The 11,663-nt window shown below is 32.5% G+C and overlaps 1 protein-coding gene across 1 annotated transcript; it reads right to left on the reverse strand.

Annotated features, from left to right (window-relative positions):
• Window positions 1-5,008: 5,008 nt before the first annotated feature.
• On the reverse strand, window positions 5,009-8,107 carry LOC147382153 (large ribosomal subunit protein uL18y-like). Its single transcript, XM_086428397.1, has 9 exons — window positions 8,099-8,107; window positions 7,923-7,992; window positions 7,752-7,843; window positions 7,412-7,538; window positions 7,243-7,322; window positions 7,040-7,156; window positions 6,398-6,532; window positions 6,089-6,258; window positions 5,009-5,448 (listed from the first exon to the last, which is right to left on the reverse strand). Exons 1-9 carry the CDS (start codon window positions 8,105-8,107, stop codon window positions 5,334-5,336), a joined length of 915 nt encoding a protein of 304 aa, XP_086284523.1. The 3' UTR covers window positions 5,009-5,333.
• Between the last annotated feature and the right edge of the window lie 3,556 nt (window positions 8,108-11,663).

The raw sequence follows: 11,663 nt of genomic DNA on the forward strand, positions 1-11,663 counted from the left end.
ATTTTACAATAAATTTTTGTCATTATTTTTAAAACATTATGATAATGCACGTGCATTGCATATTCATTTTGCTACTATCTCTCTCTTTCTCTCTCTCTCTCTCTCTCTCTCTATATATATATATATATATGGGTGGCGTTCAAGGGCTTTAAAGAGAGTCAAACATTTTTTCAATATATGAGTTATGAGTTTTGTAATGGGCTGATTTTTGGTGGGGATGATCTCTATAATGAGAAGATCATCTTTCTTCATATAATAAATCATTGATCTGTTTTCTAATTCCTAAGCACTAAGCACAATAAAAAAAAAATCAATTATCATCTTTCTTCATATTCGAACATAAAATAAATTATTATATATTTGTTTATTTTATACGGATTCCATTCTTGATTTAGTTCGGTTTCATACAAACCTGAACTTAGAATCAAACAGAATGGATCGATTCATCATTTTCTTATCCAAAACCGAACTGCAACTTGTTCTAAATCGAATCAAACCAATCCAAAGCTATTGAATTGGTTCAGTTCTTGGTTTGAACAAGACCAAGTTACACCCCTAACGTCAATTATCCAAAATATCCGTGATACATCCTATTCAAGTGTTGAATATCTGGTTGGTAAATTATATTTACTTAGCGTTGGTTGGAAGATTATGGAAGGGTTAGTTTATTCTGGCACACCAATCTACATGATATTGATATTTTTGTAATAATTTTCCAATACTATACCATTTCTTTTGTTCTATCCATGTTTGCAAGATAAGAATTGATACTTGGTTAGCAGAGGTGCTAACAAGAACCTGAAACATGCAGAATGTGCCCTAATAACAGTCAACAAAATCCTTTGTAAGAATGATGGGGATGGGCCTTGGCGTCGTATTTACCCCCTTTTTTTTTATATATAGTGGCTATGACCATATTATATAGTTATAAATATGAATTACAAGAAGAAAAAACATTATTATGACAGTAAAATGGTAAATGGTTGGGTATAGAGGAGTATGGACACTTATTTCCAACTTCTTTTTAAATCCTTATGGTATTCAATCTCAAGATTTTAACTCCTACAAATTTCAAATCTTAAGAAAAAGATTAGAGCTTTTTGGTAGGTTGAATAATTTCTAGGAAGAAAAATCAAAGGTTTTTGATAATATATTGAAGACCATGATTTGAAGATGTTGATTATGTTAAACAAAACTTGGAAGTCGAAAATAGGAGTTTGGAATTAAAAAAAATTGTTGGCAAGATGTTGATGGTGAGAGCATTTTGGTCATTTTGTTGGGCTATTACACAATTAGAAATTTGAATACAGTGTATCTCAAATATTCACATAAACATTTAAAAACCCAAAAGTGGTTCTTAATGTTTTTAGTAAATAGAAGGTGGCATGTGCAAACACATATGTATTATAAGGGTATATTTGTAATTTAAAATATAATTAAAGATCTTTTGAATAATACATAGTAAAAAATAAAAAAATAAAAAGTTTTGTAATTTTGAAAATTAAGTATCATGATTACAGGGTTAGAGTTGAAATTTTCTTGTTTTACCTATATAAGAAAAATGAAAATTTATATAAAGTTGTTTGATACTGATGTGGATCAATAGAATGCGACCACAAGATAACTAATGCATGAAAAAAGTGGGTCAGACGAACAGGAATAACATATTAAAAGTTAATAAGGTTCATTCGCCGGATGAGTGATTCCAGCCAAGACTCCCATGTGTCAACTCCCTCTCCTAAATCCAAAATAAGGCTGAGCCCGAGTAACACATGGCAGTGTTAAACCACTCAATTAAATATAGTCCAGTGATAAGGAAAGATACATAATGGTGAAGGAGTAATGAGAGTCTTTACTGGAGAGTACATAACGAAATAAAAAGATACTAATTCTCAAAAAATAAGTACAGTTGTAAGATTTGGGGAAGAAAGTAACCAAAAGAGATTAAAACTCTCCTCATCCATACTAATTCTCAAAAGATAAGTATAGTTGTAAGATTTTCAGGAAGAAAGTAACTAAAAGGAGATTAAAACTCTCCTAATCCATAAATAAAAGATTTTTCGATTCATTCTTTGTTAATTTATCATCCATGGTCTTAATCTGGGAAAATCTCTCATATTCGAGTTTTTCTTGTAAAAGTTAAGGGATCGTCATGTAGATACAAGTTTGGGTGTGATTTAATAATGGTAATAATTCATCTGACAGTAGGTGTGGATAATTCATACGGAAGGCTTCGGAACTTCAAACATTTTCTAGTATTAGTTAAAGATCAATTCCAAACGAAGATGGAAAGCGTTTTCTACCTATGACCAAGCCAAAGACTTTAGGGCAAAGGGATTGAGCCCAAAGGGTTGAACAATATGATCTTAGATCAAGAGTGGCTCAGATGTACCGTTGAATTTAATAGATTCACAGTTTGCTTAGTCATTATCTTGTATATAGATTTACCCCATCTTGAGTGTTTTTGCATTAACTTATGCTATGCATCAGAGATGTAATGATTCTCAATTTCTCCCAATATCTCAACTTTTAGTTGTGGTTCTCAAACAAAATATTTAAAATAAATGGATGACGATATTGAGAGTCTCCATTTCTTTAGTAGTATTTTATTTGCTGTTTGAATATTTATAAGAAAAGATCATATAAAATGTGTGTATTATGCTATATCAAATGGATTCCACATGATATAAGCATGTGTACATATCATTATCATTTTTCACATACAAAATATATGATTTCCCCAAATCATTTGGAGGCAGCTTCAATTAATTGAAGACACCGTCTCCCTTACTTGACACAGGGCCCTTTTGATCTTCAAACTGATTACATTCTCCTTGACCTCGGCCCTTTCTTTTAGACTAATGAAAAATGATATTGATTTATTTAAAATATTAAAATTACATTCTGACTAAGATTGAAGTTGAATAAAAACTCTTATGATGTGTGTCTCTGTTTCACAATTATTCTATTAGCAACGCAACTTAACACTTGCTAATCCCTAATTTTTAAAGCACCAAACTCAGCCATGCATGTATAATAATAATACAACGAAACTTGCATAAAAATTATATCAAAACTTTGAATTTGTTGTTCTTCGTTCATCATTTGTAATTTGTCTAAATAAATCGCTAAGATTCATCTAAATCTTTGAAATTAACTATGCCATTATTAGTTCATTTACCATAAAAAAAAATGTTGGATTCATCAAAGGAGGTGAGATAGAATGATTTAGATACTTTGTTAAGGTAGATGGCATTTAGTTTTAAAAGGTGCACTAACCACCCAAAAATTAGGGAGTAGTTAGAAAGACCCCCCTTTTTTTTTTTTTTGAAAAGTAGAAAGACCCCCTTATTACGGATCATTAAGTACTTTTTCATTCTGATCTATAATTTGCTAGTTGGGGGCATGATGCAAACTTTGAATTGTATAACCATCAAAGTTACTAGAGTACCTGTACGTTTTAGAAACAATTATGAAAAACTAACTATAACATATATATGAAAAATGCTGAAAAATGTTGTGCCATGAAATGTTGAATTGTAGTTGGCATGGCAAAAACTCAAAAATGAGATTTGAAGTGCCAACGTGCCATTGGACGACATTATGCAAAAGGGCCGTGCTATAGCTGCCCACTTAAGTGGAATCTTTAAAATAAAATTAAAAAATAAATAAAATAAATTACACATAGATTAATGTTGGAGTAACCTCAACGGGGGACATTTTGATGTGGTGGCCCGTGCATGTCTGTAAATGCGTTTTCTTCGAGATACAAGTAAAACGTGTGCGCGCCACCACATCTAGGTGTCCCCCACCGAGGTCACTCCAGCGCAACTCTTACACATATACCCCTATCAAATTATTCTCTATGCCTACAATTTTCTCCATCTATTCTATCAAATGAAAGTTCTCTCTATCTCTCTCTCATTCTTCTTAGCATCTAGAAAAGAAGGGAGGGTTTTTTAATTTCGACAAGTCTCCTCCTTCGATCTTATGTTTCTTTTTTGTTTACCTTAACACCTCAAAAAAATAAAAATAAAAATCAATTCGAAGTCATTCGTATGAGAAAATTTCTGTGTGAAATCTTCAGTTCGGTATGCCAGTACTGAATCACTATTGCAAGGTTCAGTAGGTACACATCAATCTTATACACAGATTCAGCATAGGCATACTGAACAAGAGATTTACATGGTAAAATTTTGTTCGGTAGATACTTATTAAATCTATTTTGTAATAAATGGTAGATACCTACCGAACGAAATTTTCTCGTGCAAATCTTTATATTTGGCATTTCAATACATGCCAAATTAATATAATAATGTTCGATAGATACCCACTAAAACAAGTTCAATTTTGATCCTACTAAATTCTTTCAGTGACTTTAAAGAATTTTAGTAAGTGGGCGCAAAGAGTATTATGAAAAATTAGATGGGCACAGTGAGTAAGTGAGTAGGGCTTAAAACAGGTCAGATATGGGCCGGATACAAGTGTGTCCATATCCATATCTGTTTTTTTTTTTTTTTTTTGTCTTGATTCATATCCAGATATTCGACTTCGATTATACTAAGTTAAAACCGTATCTGAACCATTTTAATTTTATTAAAATGTCAGACCATTCTTGACTAAATGGTGAATTGAACTAAAGACCTCTCCATGTTGGAGAGGTCTTAACCACTAGACTCAATTGTTTGGTTGATGGAAAATGATTTAAAAAATTATAAAAATATAATTTGCAAAGTAATATATCATTTAGATCATGATGAACATAGGGATAAAATTGTATCCGATCTGGATCCGACTGAGGTCAAGGGACATCAACCTATGTCCAAAACATATTTTAATTCGTATATGCTTGATGAAATCAAATTGGCTAAAGTCAAATTCGGATCACTAGGATTTCAGATAAAATCCTATAAGTGGGGGCGAGAGTATATGATAAGTAGAGAATAGTAATAGCCATCAAAAGGGTTAAGCAGATAGAAATAGCTCAGGAACCCACAAGTACCCAAACTCCAAATGGTGATCAACATACCACTATGATTAGAGAAATTTAGTCACTACATAAAGACAACAAATGTCGTGCCAATGCGACACTCACACATCATCTACAACTGAAAAAAACTAACAAAAAATATCACTAAATTTACTACTGAAAACTCTCATGACTAGTTATCACATTCTGAAGTCAAAACCGAATATGTACTCTGATTAGCAAGAAGTTGAAAAAAAAAAAAAGAATAAGCTCTGAAGGAAACCATAGGGAAACAGAGATGGCGATGAAAATAGTATAGCAACGGATTTTTTATTTTTTTGGCTAAATTCCTATCATGGCACTTTCACTCGTCATCTTCATCATCGTCATTGTCAGCTCCCGCTGCAGAGTTTAGGGCATTCAAGCGCTCAATCAATTTGGCCTTCCTCTCTTCATATGTTAGCTTCTTTAAGTTGTACCTGAAGCAAAGAAAACACAGAAGCAATAAATAAAACATTTTTTTTTTATGGGTACAATAAATAAAACTTCAAAAAAGATGTATGCACTTTCTTGTACACTTCAGAGAGACTTTGGAGATCACCCAGTTGTGATAGCAAAAACAATGGTTGTGCACAATTATGGTATTGGCACCCCAACTTTTACTTATCACACCCAAATTAGAATAATGATAAAGAATCAACAGATGAGTAAAATCAATAGAAACTCTCTATTTATTTTTTTAGATTTTTACTTATTGGATTTAGGATTTTATATAGGCCTAATACTAATTGTAAACAACTGTTGGAAGTTGTTTGAATGTGTTATAATGCTTTGAAATCTTGAAATAATAACTTGAACTGAACGTTTGTAAGTTTTGAATGGTGTGTTTTAATCTTTAATTTTGGTGCAATAAATAATTTAAGAAATTGGGGTGTAATACGTAAAAGTTGTCATGTCTATAATAAAACCCTCCCTAAAATTGCAAGGCTTAGTCAATATGGATCATGGAGAAACAGAAACATTGCAGCATTGTCAATACAAAGTTTCAAATTCTAAAACCTAATTTATGATAAATTTACTACAACAACAAAATGTACAAAATTGAGGTTGTAGGCTTACCTCTTGTGCTCCTTGGGAGGCTCTTTCTTTGATTTCTTTATGGTCGGATCAGCACGGATGGCAGCATGCACTTTCTTGTACAGCTCCTCTATGTCATCAGCTTCAATACCTCTCTTGAGATATTCACTGAAATGAGTCTGGTACTTTTCTGGTTCATCCTCCATTAGTGTCTGCAGATTTATCAACCAATAAACAAAATTTAAAAAAGAAACAGCAAATCTTCTCCATATTGAACACTATTGCCTTGACATCATATGGTCGTATAATCACTAACAAATGAATGCAAGGTTTTCAGTCTCAGAGCCAAACCCTCATATATGCAGCAACATGGCCACCATAAATATATTTACGGTGAACCTCTGAATCCAACTGCTTATCCTCCTTTTTGAAACCAGCAAATCTCTTATCACTGTGAGGAATGTCAAGTCCACCATCCAACGCTCCCTGAAATTAATGCTAAATATTATGCTTGTATCTCAATGAAATGAATTAAATATTAAATGTGGTAAACAGCCAATAATAAAATGGTTGATGAAGAGGATGGTAAGAGTCAGAAACATATAAATTTAATCTAGAGAGCTTCTATTGCACACTAACTTTTGCTGATGCCACCCCCAAGATAGGTGATTTACAGATGAATTGGGGTGGCGTTAGCAAAAGGTGGTGTGGCAATAGAAACCCTCTTAATCTAACAGGAAACTGGAACATGTACAAAAACAGATAAGTAATGCATAACTAATAATATATCAGTGCTGCATGATAAAACCATTAAAAATTATTAAAAGAAACAACACAGCATACCCCAATTTATTTAATCTGTAATTTAAATGTCCCAAGAAACGAAGAACAGTACATAATAAACCAAACAATTAATACAAATAAATTGGCCTACTTTATGAAAAATATATTTCTATCACATAAAAATAGAAGTCTATGGTAAGTTGATGATACCTTAAGAGCACCAAAAACACGGTTCCCGGTTGTAGTTCTAACAAGGCCAACATCAAGCAGCGCACGGAAGGGTCTCCTGCTCTCTGTGGGTTCAACTGAGAAATCTTCACCACTTGCCTGCCGGTGTTGGTGCCAAATCATATTATTCTCCTCACATAAGCAATAACAAACAAATATTAAACCATATTAAATAAAGTGAATACCTCAACATTTCCCTCGTAGTCGTCATCCATCTCAAGCATTTTCAAGACTCGGCGAGCCAAGAGAAGACCAGTACAGTAAGCTGGGGTTCATGTTTAAAAAAAAAAAGGTTAAAACACAATGCATCTACATCAATGGAAATGAAGAATCTTCAAGTGACATGTTTTGTACCTGCAGCATAATTGGTAAGGCCAACTTCAAGCCCATAACGAGGAAGCTCATGGGCATAAGCTGCAGCAAGTACAATATCACCAGAGATACTAGCAGATACTATTTGTGCAATAATATCTTTGTTGGTCTATTAAGAGAGTAAAGGTTTAGAACATATATCATCCAATAGTTAATCACCAACTTGATAAGTTAAATACACAGTCAAACAAGCCAACTTCATCAACAAATATCAAAGTTCTTAATTAGAGACTATAATCCGCCAATCGCATTAAGCAGACCATTTACTGGATCAAAAAGAACAAAAAATAAATAAATTCATTAAGAATAGTTAAAAGGATACAAATCGAACAACAAAACGGTATTTTGGTGTGTTGTATTTATTCTTGTCCTGGTTGATCAAGCGAATCCTAGCTCTGTAATCTGTCTTCCCCTCTGTAACAATTCCAAGAAACAAAATAATTAGAGATGAAAACCAATCATAACAGCTAAAGATGGGACGGGAACACCATACCTCTTCTTCTCTTGAATTTGACTTGAAAACGCTTGAAATAAGCATTCGATTTCTGTGCTTTAACAAACACCTGGAATGCACAAGGAAATCAGATGAATCAAAATGCTTAAAGAATAAACCCACGACAACTATAAGATGAACTTAGCTGCAACTTAAAGGGGAAAAAAACCACAAACTGCCTTCATGACAATACAATAAGTTGAAATTCAGTAGCCCCAAAGTGCTATTGAAAAAAATGAATGTTATATCTAGAGAGCTGCTATTGGCACCCAAACTTTTACTTATTACACCCCAATTTCTTGAATTATTTATCACACCCCAATTAAAGATTAAAACACACTCTTCAAACGTTACAAAGGTTTGGCTCAAATTATAATCTCAACATTACCAAACATTATAACACTCTTTGAACAATTTCATTAGTTGTTTACAATTATGGTTAGGCTCATATAAAACCCTAAACCCCTCTCCAAAAAACAAAATCTAGCGCATAAAAAAAAAGTGAGCTTCTATTGGCAATTTTGCACCCCATCTTTAAATTATTCTCAACCAATTAATAATTTTGTAGATAATAAGTTGATTTTTTGAAAGGAAAAAAGTTTTTGTAATGATTTGAAATACTTTTTTTTTTCATTTGATTCTTGATAAACGGAGCCCATGGGTACCCATGGTTTTTGGCAATTCTAATTCCGATTCCATTTATTTTGAAATCGGAACCACCAAAACTAGAATTGAAAACGAAAGAAATATGATGGTTATGGTTTCAAGTGCCTTAGGAAACGAAGCAAAAGTAACCCATTGACACCCCTAGACTAATGACCTTTTAGCTAGAAGTTGAAAATAAGCAAATAAGGGTATTGAGGTCATTTAACCTCTCATGGAAGTCCAATTTTTGTTTTTTGTTTTTATAATTCCAACCAAATAGCCTGATCTTGTTTACGTTTTATTTATTTATTTTTATAAATATTCTCACGTAGGTATATTGTGTTGATTTTAAAATAAATTTTTGTCATTATTTTTAAAACATTATGATAATGCACGTGCATTGCATATTCATTTTGCTACTATCTCTCTCTTTTTTTCTCTCTCTCTCTCTCTCTCTCCCCGTGGCCAACAGTTTGGCAAACATTTTGGCAAACACTTTTTCAAAACATGGGTTAGAGGTCTTGGAATGGGCTGATTTTTGGTGAGGATGATCTCTACGGTGAGGAGATCATCCTCACCAAAAATCAGCTCATTCCAAAACTTCTAGCCCCATTTTACAAGTTGAAAAATCGTGAACCGTCCATTTTTTGTAAACCATTTTTGATGAGGTTAGAAGTTTTGGAATGGGCTGATTTTTGGTGATGATGATCTCCTCACCATAGAGATCATCCTCACCAAAAATCAGCCCATTCAAAGACCTCTAACCCATGTTTTGAAAAATGTGTTTGCCAAAATGTTTGCCAAACTGTTGGCCATTGAACGCTACTTTATATATATATATATGGGTGGCGTTGAAGGGCTTTAAAGAGAGCCAAACATTTTTTCAATGTATGAGTTATGAGTTTTGTAATGGGCTGATTTTTGGTGGGGATGATCTCTATAACTAAAAGATAATCTTTCTTCATGTAATAAATCATTGATCTGTTTTCTAATTCCTAAGCACTAAGCACAATAAAAAAAAAATCAATTATCATCTTTCTTCATATTCGAACATAAAATAAATTATTATATATTTTTTTATTTTATACGGATTCCATTCTTGATTTAGTTCGGTTTCATACAAACCTGAACTTAGAATCAAACCGAATGGATTGATTCATCATTTTCTTACCCAAAACCAAACTGCAACTTGTTCTAAATCGAATCAAACCAATCCAAAGCTATTGAATTGGTTCAGTTCTTGGTTTGAACAAGACCAAGTTACACCCCTAACATCAATTATCCAAAATATCCGTGATACATCCTATTCAAGTGTTGAATATCTGGTTGGTAAATTATATTTACTTAGCGTTGGTTGGAAGATTATGGAAGGGTTAGTTTATTCTGGCACACCAATCTACATGATATTGATATTTCTGTAATAATTTTCCAATACTATACCATTTCTTTTGTTCTATCCATGTTTGCAAGATAAGAATTGATACTCGGTTAGCAGAGGTGCTAACAAGAACCTGAAACATGCAGAATGTGCCCTAATAACAGTCAACAAAATCCTTTGTAAGAATGATGGGGATGGGCCTTGGCGTCGAATTTACCCCTTTTTTTAATATAGTGGCTATGACCATATTATATAGTTATATATGCATGAAGAATAAATATCTCAAATATGAATTACAAGAAGAAAAAAACATTATTATGACAGTAAAATAGTAAATGGTTGGGTATAGAGGAGTATCGACACTTATTTCCAACTTCTTTTTAAATCCTTATGGTATTCAATCTCAAGATTTTAACTCCTACAAATTTCAAATCTTAAGAAAAAGATTAGAGCTTTTTGGTAGGTTGAATAATTTCTAGGAAGAAAAATCAAAGGTTTTTGATAATATATTGAAGACCATGATTTGAAGATGTTGATTATGTTAAACAAAACTTGGAAGTCGAAAATAGGAGTTTGGAATTAAAAAAAATTGTTGGCGAGATGTTGATGGTGAGAGCATTTTGGTCATTTTGTTAGGCTATTACACAATTAGAAATTTGAATACAGTGTATCTCAAATATTCACATAAACATTTAAAAATCCAAAAGTGGTTCTTAATGTTTTTAGTCAATAGAAGGTGGCATGTGCAAACACATATGTATTATAAGGGTATATTTGTAATTTAAAATATAATTAAAGGTCTTTTGAATAATACATAGTAAAAAATAAAAAAATAAAAAGTTTTGTAATTTTGAAAATTAAGTATCATGATTACAGGGTTAGAGTTGAAATTTTCTTGTTTTACCTATATAAGAAAAATGAAAATTTATATAAAGTTGTTTGATACTGATGTGGATCAATAGAATGCGACCACAAGACAACTAATGCATGAAAAAAGTGGGTCAGACGAACAGGAATAACATATTAAAAGTTAATAAGGTTCATTAGACAGATGAGTGATTCCAGCCAAGACTCCCATGTGTCAACTCCCTCTCCTTAATCCAAAATAAGGCTGAGTCAGAGTAACACATGGCAGTGTTAAACCACTCAATTAAATATAGTCCAGTGATAAGGAAAGATACATAATGGTAAAGGAGTAATGAGAGTCTTTACTGGAGAGTACATAACGAAATAAAAAGATACTAATTCTCAAAAGATAAGTACAGTTGTAAGATTTGGGGAAGAAAGTAACCAAAAGGAGATTAAAACTCTCCTCATCCATACTAATTCTCAAAAGATAAGTATAGTTGTAAGATTTTCAGGAAGAAAGTAACTAAAAGGAGATTAAAACTCTCCTAATCCATAAATAAAAGATTTTTCGATTCATTCTTTGTTAATTTATCATCCATGGTCTTAATCTGGGAAAATCTCTCATATTCGAGTTTTTCTTGTAAAAGTTAAGGGATCGTCATGTAGATACAAGTTTGGGTGTGATTTAATAATGGTAATAATTCATCTGACAGTAGGTGTGGATAATTCATACGGAAGGCTTCGGGACTTCAAACCTTTTCTAGTATTAGTTAAAGATCAGTTCCAATCGAAGATGTAAAGCGCTTTCTGCCTATGACCAAGCCTAAGACTTCAGGGCAAAGGGATTGAGCCCACAGTTTGAACAACAC

Source organism: Akebia trifoliata, chromosome 16, assembly GCF_017979445.1.
Source record: "Akebia trifoliata isolate Shusen 1 chromosome 16, ASM1797944v1, whole genome shotgun sequence".
NCBI lineage: Eukaryota > Viridiplantae > Streptophyta > Magnoliopsida > Ranunculales > Lardizabalaceae > Akebia > Akebia trifoliata.

Excerpts from the sequence above, each read along its gene's own strand:
- LOC147382153 (XM_086428397.1), bottom strand. Across the intron at positions 6,533-7,039 it reads GTGTTTTTGGTGCTCTTAAG|GGAGCGTTGGATGGTGGACT; the intron begins GTATCATCAACT and ends CATTAATTTCAG. Across the intron at positions 6,259-6,397 it reads ATGTTGCTGCATATATGAGG|ACACTAATGGAGGATGAACC; the intron begins GTTTGGCTCTGA and ends ATAAATCTGCAG.